The sequence below is a fragment of the Pristiophorus japonicus genome, chromosome 4 (assembly GCF_044704955.1).
Source record: "Pristiophorus japonicus isolate sPriJap1 chromosome 4, sPriJap1.hap1, whole genome shotgun sequence".
In the NCBI taxonomy this organism is placed as follows: Eukaryota; Metazoa; Chordata; class Chondrichthyes; family Pristiophoridae; genus Pristiophorus; species Pristiophorus japonicus.
In genome coordinates this window covers 28,977,151-28,991,483 of record NC_091980.1, presented here as the reverse complement: position 1 = coordinate 28,991,483, position 14,333 = coordinate 28,977,151, and the positions used below count along the sequence as shown (strand labels likewise).

Here is a 14,333-nt window from a genome sequence, read left to right as displayed (position 1 = left end):
TCTTGTACTGGAACCAGCTCGGGTTGTTTTTCATTCCATAGCCTCTCAAAGGCATCCTGGCTCATCACTGACTGGCTCGCTCCCGTGTCCACTTCCATGAAGACTGGAACGCCGTTTATCTCGACTTCCATCTTCACTGGAGGTGCAGGTATACACTCCATACACTTCTTCTTGGGGCTGAGCTGCCTCTCTAGTCAAATCATCATACTCCTCGCTGGATTCAAAGTCATCTACCGACTCCTCTGCTAGACAGTGAGTCGTATTTCTTTTACACATACGCTGGAGGTGGCCCTTCGTGTTACAGGCTTTGCATACGTACTCAGCAAACCGACACTGGTGAGCCCTATGGTTTCCTCCGCAACGCCAGCATGGTGCTACTCGATTAGCACCCCTCGGCGGACTCTTTTCTGGAACCCTGAGGTCCGTGCTCTCTGCCCTGGGAAGAGCCACATTCTACAGTCTTGCCTGTGAAAGGCACCAATCTGTGGACAGTACTTGCCGGGTTTGAGTCCACAGGATGAATAATTTGCTTGGTGCTGCAGGTTGAGGTCATGAATGCCTGACTGATGCTGATGGCCTTCTGCAGGTTGACTGTGGTGTCGGCAGATAATACCTATAACGAAGATGTCTCGCAATGCTTCGTTGAGGTGTGTGCCAAAATCACACAGTGCTGCAAGTCTCCTGAGGTCGGCAGCATATTTTGCAATCTCCTGGCCCTCAGGTCTGTGGTGAGTTTAGAATCTGTGCCTGGCTGTGAGGATGCTCTCTTTTGGTTTTAGTTGGTTGCGAATTAGTTCAGTCAGCCCATCGTATGTCTTTATCCTTGACCTTCCTGGATGCCAGCAAGTCCCTGACAAGGCGGTAAACCTCGGGCCCACAACCGGTCAGCAGTATAGCCTTGTGCTTCTCCGCCGATGTGTCCGTCTCCCCTGCCAGGTCGTTTGCCATGAAATATAGCTCGAGCCTTTCCGTGAAAGCATCCCAATCATCACCCTCTGTGAAGTCTTTTAGTGTGCCAAAGGTAGCCATAATCGCGTGAAAGTCTTATTCTCATTGCCAGTTGTTATGTCTGTAATGTACTTATGAATGACTCCACGAGGCAATGTGTTGTACTCAAACTGTAGTGACCTTGGTCCTTTAATCGTAACTCCAGAATGAGGCAGCTGCATGGTGGCTCCCCTTTTATACAGCCCCTGCCACCAGGGCAGGAAACCCCGGTCTCCACCAGTTGCACCCTCTAGTGGTGCCAGCATGTATATACATAGTGTAAACCTTATTGAAAGTACATCAGGTAAACAAGTCTCCATCTTATGCAACTATAGTGACTACACAGAGAGTATATCTATAGTCTGCATATATAACAGTATTCCCTGGAATTTAAAAGATTAAAGGGTGATTTGATCAACGTTTTCAAGACATTAAGGGGAATTGAAAGGGTAGATAGAGAGAAACGAGGGGACATAGTCTAAAAATTAAGAGCCAGGCCTTTAAGTAGTGAAGTTAGGAAACACTTCTGCATGGAAAAGGTGGCAGAAATTTGGAACTCTCTTCCACAAATGGCAGTTGATGCTGGGTTAATTGTTAATTTTAACTCTGAGTTTGATAGATTTCTGTTAACTAAAGGTATTAAGGGATATGGGGCAAAGGTGGGTATATGGAGTTAAGTTACAGATCAGCTCTGATCTCATTGAATGGCAGAACAAACTCGAGGGGCTAAATGGCCTACTCCTGTTTCTATGTTCCTATGGACTAGTAATATAGAGACTAGACTGATAAACCACAGAACAGGAGTTCAAATTCCACCATGGCATTTCAGAATTTGAATTCATTTCCAAAAATCAGTAAAAATTACCATAACGCTGTCAGATTGTCATAAAAACCTAACTGGCTCACTAAGGGAAGGAAACCTGCTGTTCTTACCTGGTCTGACTCTATATGATTCTATTCACACACCAATTTGATTGGCTCTTAACTGCCCTAGAAAACCACTCAGTTGACGAAAAAGGCCTAAGAGCAACTAAGGATGGGCAAACAATGTTCACATCCTGAGAATTAATAAATTAAAAGATGTACTGAGTGCATCCTCCTCCGTGGTATGTAACTCAGGTTTTGCAAGGACTCTGAGCTGATCTTCAAACCCCAAATGACCATTACCATTAATTACCATATCCACAACATTGCCCACCTCTGCCCGACCTCAGTCCCGACACACCTCATACTCTTATTCATGCTCTTGTCTCATTGCAATGTATAATTTATCATGACTTCTTCTGACTTGAATTCTACTGTTTTGAGCTATCTAATTCAATATTCTATTGGCTTTATTAATTTATGCTATCCATTGGTTGGAAATGTTGAGCTTATTAAGACTCCTAAGTCTCTTTCAACTTCATCCTTAGTGTAGAGTGAAAATAATTAATCAGGGGAAAAGTAATTTAGTAAAGTTAAAATCTTAAGCAAGAAAGGCTGAGAGAAAGGCTGTGTTCATGAAGGAATAGCTGAGTCCCATATTCCAACAATTAGGCTGAAACAAAGAACAAAGGGTCTCATAAGGGGCTAGGACTGTCAGAGAATTCTCTGAGGAGAAAATATCTCCTGAGAGCACATACAAAACAAATGTAGACAGCTCGTAAAATAATAAGCTGAGGCAGCCATTTTCGAGTCACATGAGATAGCAGCAAACAAAGCCTCTTTGAAATGAGAATAGCCAGATGTACTTATCAAGGACACCAGTCTAAGAGTTAATGCTTGGGAATGAAGTTCACAGAAATGTAACACATAACCCACAGGAGCCTCCCAGCCGAGGTGGCCGTAACTGTATTAACCAATGAGATTACTGTAACTGTATTAACCAATGTATTAGTAGTAGGTGGGCGGGGACTTGTGGCAAATAACCAATGGAACACTTCCCCACGTAGTTTCATTATTTTGACTGTATAAAATGTAACAGCCAGGCTGTTCCACGAGACCGGTGAGAATTGCATCCAGTAATGGTACTGATGCGACCGGATCTCCCTTGATCGATCAGGTTTAAATAAACAATTATTTTCTCTATATATGGACCTTGTGTCGAGTGTTAAATTTTTAATACTCCACAACACTTAGCTATTCATGGATTGTGTGTGTGACCCATTTTTCCTTTCTATGTACATAGGAACAGGAGTAGGCCATTCAGTCCCTAAAGCTGGTTCCGGCATTCAATGAGATCATGGCCGATCTTAACTCCATTCATCTTGGCTCCATATCCTTTTATATCCTTGTCTCGAAAAAATCTATCGATATCAGATTTAAAACTATTAATTGAGTCAGTATCTACTGCTTTTTGTGGCCGAGAGTTCCACACTTCTACCACCCTTTGCATGTAGAAGTGATTCCTAACTTCTCTCCTGAATGGCTATGCTCTGATTCTCCCCTTGTCCTAGACTTGTCCATCAGCAAAAAATTGTTTCTATCTACCTAGCAATTCCTTCATTTAAATATTACACTGATCTATCCTTTTTTGGTCCAAAATGGATGACATCACACTTAACTGCATTGAAATCCATCTGCCACAGTTTTGCCCACTCACTTAATGTCTATCAATGTCTCTTGGTAATGTTATGCTCCTGTCTACAACAACAACTTGCATTTATATAGTGCTTTTAACATAGTAAAACGTCTCAAGGTGCTTCACAGGAGCATTATCATCCAAAATTTGGCACCAACGGTTGCCACGGAGAGGGATGGAGTTTGAGGCCTGGGGAACGGAGTTTGTGGCAGTGGCTGAAGACAATGGCTTCGGTCTTCCCAATTGCTAGTTGGAGGAAATTTCTGCTCATTCAGTACTGGATGTCAGATAAGCAGTGTGACAAATCAAAGACAGTGGAAGGGTCGAGAGACGTAGTGGTGAGGTAAAGCTGGGTGTTGTCAGTGTACATTTGGAACCTGACGTGTTTTCGGATGTCGCCAAGGGGCAGCAAGTAAACGAGAAATAGGAGGGGGACCAAGGATCGATCCTTTGGGGACTCGAGAGGTGCAGGGGTGGGAAATGGAGCCATTGTAGGTGATTCTCTGGTTACAACTGGATGGATAGATAAGAATGGAATCAGGCGAGTGCAGTCCCACCCAGCTGGTCAATGGAGGAGAGGTGTTGGAGTAGGATGGTGTGGTGAGCTGTGTCAACAGCTGCAGACCGGTCGAGAAGGAAGAGAAGGGATAGTTTAACAAGGTCACAGTCACATAAGATGCCATTGTGATTTTGATGTCACAGAAGGTAAGTCTACACTAGTTACTATACCACCAACCTTTATGTTATTGGCAAATGTACATGTAGGCCTAGAGTTCAGGACCAGGGGCAGCACGGGCCAGCCCACACTGCGATATGTGTGCGCACTTGGTCCGTGCAGCAGAGCAGGTCTCCAGTCGCCTTGCCACTGGAACAAGACCTAGCTCTGTCAAGCCCTTGTGGTGGCTGGTGTGCAATGGCCACCACACGTTAAAAAAAATCCATGCACAGGCATCTTCCACCCTTCAGGATGTAGTTCAGGACCTGAAATTTTAGGTCCTTCATTGGAACACCTGTGAACTTATCCTTTTTTGGCAGGGAAGCAAGTCATCCTCGTTTCGAGGGACTGCCTATGATGATATATGGCTCTCTATTGTGTTGTCTATGTCATTAATGAACCTTACTTTACATTTGTCTGCATTAAATTGAATTTGCCATTGTTCAGTCTACGATTACATTGCCCATCTTAATTTTTACATTATCTGCAAATTTGACCAAATTATTTTGAGTTTCTGAATCGAAGCCATGAATGTAGATTAGAAATAGTAGTGGTCCAAACACTGAACCCAGGAGCACCTCACAGTGCTTCTCATGACCCCATTATTCCTTTAACCAGTACCAATTGTTTCCTACCTTTCAGCCATTCCCATGTTTTATCCTGAACCCTTGAGTTTAACTAGTGGCCTTCTGAGTGGAACTTTATCAAATGCCTTTTGGAAGTTAAAATATACAACATTGTAGGATTTGCCACAGTTTAAACGACAAACCCTCTGAAACTATTTGGTTTTACACATCATATTCTTATAGTGAAGTCCATTTGTGAGTTGTCAGTTTTTGCAAGACTGTATCAGGCTTTTGAAGCTTTAGGTCAGCTTTTACTATTTATGAGATTGGCATAGCTTGGGCTGATGAGTGACAAGTAATGTTTGTGGCACACCTGGAATACTGCGTACAGTTTTGGTTTCCTTAATACGAAAGGATATACTTGCTTTGGAGGCAGTTCAGAGAAGGTTCACTAGGTTGACTCGAGATGAGGGGGTTGACTTATGAGGAAAGATTGAGTCGGTTGGGCCTCTACTCATTAGAATTCAGAAGAATGCGAGGTGATCTTATCAAATTGTATAAAATTATGAGGGGACTTGACAAGGTGAATGCAGAGAGGATGTTTCCACTGGTAGGAGAGACTCGAACTAGGGGGCAAAATCTTAGAATAAGGGGCTGCCCATTTAAAACTGGGATGAGGAAGAATTTCTTTTCTCCGAAGGTTGTAAATCTGGGGAATTCGCTGCCTCAGAGCTGTGGAAGCTGAGTCATTGAATAAATTTAACACAGAGATAGACCGATAAGGGAATAAGGGGTTATGGAGAGCGGTCAGAGAAGTGGACCCGAGTCCATGATCAGATCAGCCATGAACGTATTAAATGGTGGAGTGGGGCCGTATGGCCTACTTCTGCTCCTATTTCTTATGTTCTTATGTGTCAGGCAATGACCATCTCCAACAAGAGAGTCTAACCACCTTCCCTTGACATTCAATGGCATTACCATCGCCGAATCCTCCACCCTCAACATCCTGGAGGTCATCATTTATCAGAAACGTAATGGTCTCCTTCTGTGTTGTAACCATTCATGATTCACCTGTTTTCGTGAAGTTGACTGAGGGATAAATATTAGCCAAGTCACCGGGCATAACTCCACTGCTCATCTTCAAAATAGTGCCATGGGATCGTTTTCACCCGAGGGGGCCTCTGTTTAACATCTCGTCCGAAAGATAGCAGCTTCGACAGTGCAGCACCCCCTCAGTACTGCACCGGGGGTGTCAGCCGAGATTTTTGTGCTCAAGTCTCTGGAAATGGGTCCTGAACCCACAACCTTCTGACTCAGAGGTCAGACAGTGCTACCCACTGAGCCACTGGCTGAAATTTAAAATTAAAATGGGGCGCCTGCTTTTTAAAAAAAATCTATATTTATCTCGCGATTGCTTTGCTCATTGGTTGCTGTGCTACCGCAGGACACATATAACACTCAACCCTTCCTCTGGGTTGCTGCAGTGCTGTGATCCTGGTTGCTAGGACGTAGCGCGCGGGACATGGATTATCTCGCGAGACGGCTTATTTAAATCTCGCGAGGCTCAATGAGGGGGCGGGGCTTTGCGTGGCGTCCGTCAAAATGTTACGTCCGATGACGTGGTAACGTGATCTCTGGCGTTATGTGAGAATTTAGTATTATTTGATTATAGTTATCTGGCCCATCGCCGTAGTAATACATTTTACACGCGCTCCCAATCATTTTTATTGTAATTGCCGCACCTCGCGCTCGTTGCACCATATGGTTTAGGACGCAGGGTAGCCCGTGAGCGCGGAACGTCCCGCCTTATTCTGTACAGTCGTCCAATGAGAAAGGAGAGCAACGGGTCACCCGCATTCTGATTGGACGGTAACGCTGCCTCTCAAACGCTACGTGCCTGCACGACGTCTTGAGGTTTGATTGAGCAGTGCGGCCTAGTCTTTTCCCCCTCCCCCACCCCCGCTTTGGTCTGAGTAAATGTTTGCCGTTTTTGTAGTGTGTATTTAAAATATATATATATATATTTTCCCTTCCACAAACCCACGTTTGAACTTTTTTTTTTAAAAAAAGCGATATTTGGACCGATCAGTTGCTCAGTTCCCCTAGGCCGTTGAGGACAACCTCAAGCTAACCTGCTCCGGCTAACGTGTCCCGCCCCCTTCTCCCCTTCCCATTGGTTGGTTCGGCCAAGAACCGGTCGGCGATTGGTCAACGGCCCCGTCCGTCGAGCTGCCGCCTGAATCGCTGTTTAGGAGCGCGGCGCGGCCTGCTCGGCTCTGGTTTGTTGTCATGTTGCTGGTGGACTTTCACTGAGGCTGACATTCTGATGGTGAGACAGCGACTGGGCCAGAGACCTTAGGAAGATGATCATAGAGAATCTGGACGCTTTCAGATCTTGGTTGTCGAGGGCGCTGGACCCGATGTGAGTATTATTCCAAAAAAAGAAAACCTCCGCTGATTCAAATGTACTGGGGAGAGGAGGAGGGGGAGTGGAGACTTTTCAGGCCCCGAGGCTGCCACATGAGCCAGGCTTGCAAGGCCACACGCTTGCACTGTGCTCTGTCACCTCGATTAAAATTGAACAAAATAATGTAATCTGTTAAATTGTCTTTGGAGACTGTTTTTGTGATGTGTTAACTCTTTGGAAACAAGTATTCTAATTACTTTTACGAATCCAAACTCTTCGAACTTGTATTTAGGGCTGTCATCAACTTTAAATTATAATAGAAGATCCTCCACCCGCTCTCAATTTTTGGGGAAATTGGAACAAGTTTGGAACAAGTGAAAAGAGAAATTTTACTGAACAGAAAGATTTTATGTGAAGTTCCTAATTGCTATTGAAATGTATTGACCATATAGTTTAGGTTATCTTTCTAAAACTCTTATCAGACTTTTGGAGTATTTTGTCTTAAGTGAAGTATTCTCACTAATTACTGCAAGTTAGATGGGAGAGTAAACTAAAAGGTGTATTTTGAGTATTCACTTTTATATCCAAAAGAAGCATAATATGTTCTAGAATTAATAGGTCTGCAACAGGTTGACTAGTAAAATGTTACATTATTAATCATTGTTTACTCTGCCAACCTTCAATGACCATTATTAATGTTCTGATCAGGCAGTGGTGGAATGTGAGCCCCTCCAACAACAATAGCGTACATTTATATAACCGATGTCACTAGAATAGATAATCTGGTCATTTATCACATTGCTGTTTGTGGGAACTGGCTGTGCCTAAATTGGCTGCTACGTTTCCCTGCATTGCAACAGTGACTATATTTCAAAAATACTTAATTGGCTGTGAAGCGCCTTGGAACGTCCTGAAGTTGCAAAAATGCTGTACAAATGAAAATTCTTGCACTCTTTGTTTAATGTAAAACTAAAAATCCAAAGGCGTTTGAATAAATGTTATGGTGTTGGGAGTGTGGGAAGTTTTCAGAGTATCCGTCACACTTAAAAATGTCAAAAGTATAACCTGAAAAGTAGCCATTTCATAACTTTGTTTCTACCTTGGAGATGGAAAATTTACAAGTACCTTCTAATCTGCAAACTTCCCTTACCAAGCAACTGTTAAATTCTGATTGACTTCAGGCTCTGTTTATTTAAAGCAATTCGACTTTAGGAAAGAGGGCATCTTAATCACAGATCCGCCATAATAAGGGAATCATTACATCCATGTCTGTGAACTGATACAATACTCCAATCATTATAAAACAGCATATCATCAAATTTACTGAGAGTCATGTCACAGGAGATTCGTTAGTGTATATTAAATAAAAGGCTTTTGAATTCCACAAGGGACTTTTAAATATCGCAATTTGCTAGTTGTGTCACACTGCAATTCCAGAATGCCGTCTGTGGTTCTGGTGCAACAAAGACTGAATTTATGCTTTCTTTGCCATTGTCTGATGATGCCTTGACACTCAGTTTAGGATAGTGGGTGGTGAATGAAATTAAATTCTGATTGGGGCGAAAAGCAAAATAAAAGATCCATGAGATTCAAAATTTGGAAGTGGGAGATTTGAAGGTGGGATCAGGAAAAACTTATGCCAGATTGGAATCTTGCTGAATTTTCACCATCTAAGCGAATCTGCTCCTTCTCCTTTCAGGATAACTTATGGCCCTTCTTTCATATTTTTCTGCATCGAACTTTCCAAAACATTTTGTTGGAAGAATGTTATTTACTGGAATGAGTAGTAGTTATTGCTGTGGCCATAAAAACATTATTTAGCATTATTTCTCATATTGCAGTGGACTAGAGGAAAAAAAACTCCATACCATTGTGCTTGCAAAGATTTCAACTTCAGTCATTTCCTTTTGGTGTCGTAACCATATCCTAAGTTTAAAAAAAATATTCTTGTACCTGTACAGAAATCCCATGTTGACACAGGATTTTATGACCTATGAATCTGTGGGTGATTTGAATATTGATGCGTTCTGTGCTTCTACCCGTAATCAGTAAAGCCACTCTTATTCCAACTATATTACGAGATCAAGACCAAGACCTATATATTAAAGAACGTTTGTTGTCAAGTTAATTACATTATTAGGGTTTATATTGAGTGAACATGTTTTGTGTATTTGGCAATTATAAAAAGTTTAATTTGTATATTCACTTATATAGTGTTTCAATATTTTGTTTTGTTTCCTCAGCATTTAAAATTCTCTGCTTTCTCACTTCTATATTTTTTAATCTCATTTGATGGGCTTGCTCAAGTATGGATTTGTGGGCTCTGGCAGCTTGCTGGTGTTTTGCCGCTTTACATGTGTGTACATAGGCTATGAATGTCGTCAGACTGTTTTAACTAGGAGGGGGTGGCGGTGGGGGGGGGGGGGGGGAAGAGAGCAGAGAAAGTCACAAACAAGGCCAAATCTGCCCTCCTTCAAAGTCCATATGTAGAGGCTACTAGCTAGCAATCGGAATGGGAACTATGCTGGCAGTTTCTGCATCTCCCCTCGCCCCATTCCCTCCTCCAGCCCAGATACACTGAGGTTAGTTGTTTTGACAAACTACTGCCCCATCTGGGATTGTGTGGTACATCGTGAACCTCAGATGTATAGTGCGTTCTTCGCTAAGCCATGAGGAGATCCTCTTCTCAGCATCTTATTATGGTACTAGATAAGTATCCCAGAGATGAAGAGTTCAAATCCCATCATGGCAAGTTGTTAATAAAATCAGATAATTTGTTGGCTAGCACTAGAAAAAATGTAACAAATTCTGGCAAATTGATGCCATGTTGCGGGTTACTTTAAAATGGAGCAAAGAAAGTATTGATTTCATTTGCATGCTACCTTCCTTTGGCCATTTAAAAATATTTAACATGCTGTATAGATGTAATTATTCTAAAAATAAAAATGAACTAGGAATGACAATGTTTGACCAACAATTTTATGACATGTCACTGTCACATTTTAATTACAATATAAAGGGTTTCCTCGATGGCACAGTTATACATGTACACCTGTTGTACGGAGGTATACCGACATAGGGCAATGATGATGATGATGCCTTGGTTGACTCACTTTATGTGTAGCTATGGAAAATTCCTGATTGTTATTCAGTCATCTCCTCTGGAAAGGGCATGTGTGGATTAATTAGGTGAGGGCAGGATTGGGCATTGGCCACCTATCTTGGTGAGCAGCCAGCTGACATTCTGTTTTGGCTCGTACACTGAGGATGGAGAATTTGGTGAGGAACACAACAGTTTGTGTTGCCTGCAGAACAGCAATTCTAGCATAAGAGAAGGGGAAGAAAATTGATAATTTAAAAATTGTAATTAGGAGCATTTATATTTCGGGTGAGGCATTAAACCGAGGCCACGTCTGCTCCGCCAGATGGACGTAAAAGATCCCATCGCATTATCTCGAAGAAGAGCAGGGGAGTTATCCCGGTATCCTGGCCAATATTTATCCCTCAATCAACATCACTAAAACATTATCTGGTCACTCACATTCTGTTTATGGGCGCTTGCTGTGTGCAAATTGGCTGCTGCATTGCCTACATTACAACAGTGACTACTCTACAAAAAGTACTTCATTGGCCGCAAAGTGCTTTGGGACGTCTGGTGATCGTGAAAGGCGCTATCTAAATGCAAATCTTTTCATGCAGGCTAGAGTATTGATTTTTTTTGTCCCTGCTCCCCTTGCTGGAAGGGGTTTGTTTTCTTTTCTAATTAGATTAAAAATATGTGATTTACTGCGTTTATTTAGTAAGGATGTGGAGCTAATCACAATTACTAACTTGATTTCCTTATTTCCATTTTGAAAATGTTTACGGTAACATTGCAAGGCAAATTTTGGTATGTCCTGGACCATATCATTCAGCTCAGTACAGTGTTCGGAACAGTTATGTTTGTGCCAGTAAGCAGTCACCGTTCTGAATTTGTTTTTATGAACAGTGGGTGTTTCACTTTATTTTCAATGTTTTCATTATATTGTACTTGGGTTTACGGTAACGTACTGGTTACGCTACTGGACTAGTAATCCAGAGGCTTCGACTAATAATTCAGAGAATGCAAGTTCAAATCTCATTATTGAAGTTTGAGAATTTGAATTTGGTATTAAAAAAACATCCAAAAATAAAAAGATGGTATTTGTAAAAATGACTATGAAGATGATGGATTGTTGTAAAAACTCAACTGGCTTGCTGATGTACTTTAGGGAAGGAAACTTACCATCCTTACCAAGTCTGTTCTATGTGACTCCAGTACCACACCACACCAATGTGGTTGATTCTTAACTGCTCTCTCAAGTGGCTTAGCAAGCTGCTCAGTTGTATCAAACCACTTGCAGCTGTTCAAAAAGAAGGCCTACCACCACCTTCCCAGGGCTACAAGCGATGGGCAATAAATACAGGCCTTGCCTGCGATGCCCACATGGGTTTAGAGGAAGCTGTTACTAGCTTCAGATGTACAGAGTAATTTCATGGAATTGTAGAATGATACAGCACAGAACGAGGCCATTCGGCCCATCGTGCCTGTTCCGGCTCTATGGTGGAGCTATCCAGTTAGTCCCACTCTTGCTCTTTCCCCATAACCTCGTAAATGTTTTCCCTTCACGTATTTATCCAATTCTCTTTTGAATATTATTATTGAATCTGCTTCCACCATCCTTTCAGGCAGTGTGTTCTAGATCACAATAACTTGCTGTGTAAAAGAATGTTTCCTTATGTTACCTCTGGTTATCTGTGTCCTCTGGTTACCGACCCTTCTGCCACTAGAAACAGTTTCTCCTGATTTACTCTGATTTTGAACACATCTATCAAATCTCCTCTTGACCTTCTCTGCTCTAAGGAGAGCAACCCCAGCTTCTCCAGTCTCTGTCCTCTGGTTACCGACCCTTCTGTGCAATTAATGGGAATGGGCACAGAACATGCTAGAAAATGGTGTCTTTTTCACTTATTTTTGTTGGCATCGCTGCAGTATATCTTAGAGAAGTGAATATATGTCGTCGTCGTCGTCGTCATCATCATCATAGGTGGTTCCTCGAACGAGGATGACTTGCTTCCACGAGTTCACAGATGTATCAATGAAGGACCCGATTTCCAGTCTTGAGCTCCAATTGAGTGGGTGGAAGATGCCTGTGCGTGTTTTTTTTTAAATGTCGTGACCGTTGCACATCAGCCACCACATGGGCTTGACAGAACTAGGCCTTTATCCAGTGGCAAGGGTTAACCAGGATGACTGGAGACCTGCTCTGCTGCCCGGACCTAGTGCGCACACATATGGCAGTGTGGGCGGGCCCGAGCTGCCCCTGGGCCCTCTGCTCTTCTGGGCCCCGTACCCTCATTCGCCGCACCTCCGCCACAAAGACACTCGGCGCACCTCCGCCATGATCTCCCTCCGCACCAAATGTTTGCAGAACCTCCGCCACGATCACCCACCAAATTTCAGCCATGATCTCTCATCGCAAGTCCGCCATGATCTTCCCACTCTTCTGCTGTACCAGGGCCCAACCGATGTTCCTGCCCACGCTCCAAACGGCAACCTGGTTCCTGATGATGTCACCCAGTCGCACATTTGTGTCAGCTCACGCTGGAAACTTCAGTGGCATGCTCCAGCTTTTTTTGAAGCCCCGACCTGCGGAGATGTTCTCACACAGGTTGGGGTGGCCCATGATGTCCTAGAGCCCGCTGATCCACCTATATGGAACAGTTAAGTTCCAAAATCAAAATGGCTCACATTTGAGGTAATGACAGTAAAACTATGAAGGAAAAACATTATCATTAGAACATAAGATAAGAACATAAGAATTAGGAACAGGAGTAGGCCATCGAGCCCCTCGAGCCTGCTCCGCCATTCAACAAGATCATGGCTGATCTGGCCGTGGACTCAGCTTCACTTACCCACCCGCTCCACATAACCCTTAATTCCCTTATTGGTTAAAAATTTATCTATCTGTGACTTGAATTCCATTCGCACTCCTGATTACCTGTTGCACCTGCAAACTAACTTTTTGGGATTCATGCACAAGGAAGCCGCCTCGGGGAAATCCCCTCCGTGCCTTTCAGTTCCGCGCGGAGGGGTTTCCTGTACGGGCTGCTCCTGCACACCCTCAACTTTGCCATCCACGCCATGGCGTACCATCTTGCCGTCCGGAGGAGGCGGGGGTCCCCGATGGAGGGCACTCTACGCAGGGGTCCTCCCACTATTCATCGGGGACTTGGCCTGGAGGGTGGTGCACGGAGCAGTGCCGTGCAATAAATTTTTAAGCCGGTTCACGGACTCCCAGGCCGCCTGCAATTTCTGCGGTCTGGAGGAGTCCGTGTTCCATGTTTTTATTGAATGCACGAGGTTGCAGCCCCTGTTCCACTATTTGAAGGGGCTGCTCCTGAAATTCTGGCTGCACTTCAGTCCCACTCTCCTGATCTTTGGGCACCCTGTGCGGAGGGGAGCGGGTAGGTCCGAAGGCCTCCTCGTAGGACTGCTCCTGGGCACGGCCAAGGGTGCCATCAGCCGGTCCAGGCAGCGGGCGGTCGAGGGGGTCGTTCAACCTGACTGCCTGCCTCTCTTCCGCTCTTACATCCGGTCCAGGGTGTCCTTGGAGATGGAGCACGCGGTGTCCACCGGTACGCTCGCGGCCTTCCGCGAGAGGTGGGCACCGGAGGGACTGGAGTGCATCATCACGCCCGGCAACCAAATTTTAATTTGATTTTACGTTTTAAAGTTTAATTTGTTTTAATTGCCGGTGCTTTTAGTGTCCCCCTCTCCTTTTATAGGGGGCACTGGAAAAAGGAAAAATTTGATTTTAGTGCCCCAAAAAAAAAACACAAAAAAATAAATAAAAAAGGGGCCTTGTAAATGTCTTGTGTGTGTCATCCAGGTCGGGTGGCACGGATACATGTTTTATGTTTTTGCAGGTGAACTCCAAAAAGAGTTTCATGCACAAGGAAGCCGCCTCGGGGAAATCCCCTCCGTGCCTTTCAGTTCCGCGCGGAGGGGTTTCCTGTACGGGCTGCTCCTGCACACCCTCAACTTTGCCATCCACGCCATGGCGTACCATCTTGCCG

At 43.9% G+C, this 14,333-nt stretch overlaps 1 protein-coding gene across 3 annotated transcripts in view; it reads left to right on the top strand.

Annotated features, from left to right (window-relative positions):
* Positions 1-6,441: 6,441 nt before the first annotated feature.
* The window catches only part of rbm27 (RNA binding motif protein 27), a 186,194-nt gene continuing 178,302 nt past the window's right edge, over positions 6,442-14,333 (top strand). Inside the window, exon 1 of one of the 3 annotated variants that reach the window (XM_070878061.1) lies at positions 6,442-7,250. In XM_070878061.1, coding sequence (XP_070734162.1) covers positions 7,192-7,250 — 59 coding nt within the window. In that variant the 5' untranslated portion in view covers positions 6,442-7,191. The remainder of the gene's footprint in view (positions 7,251-14,333) is intronic. The other 2 variants (XM_070878058.1, XM_070878060.1) reach the window with 2 other exon arrangements.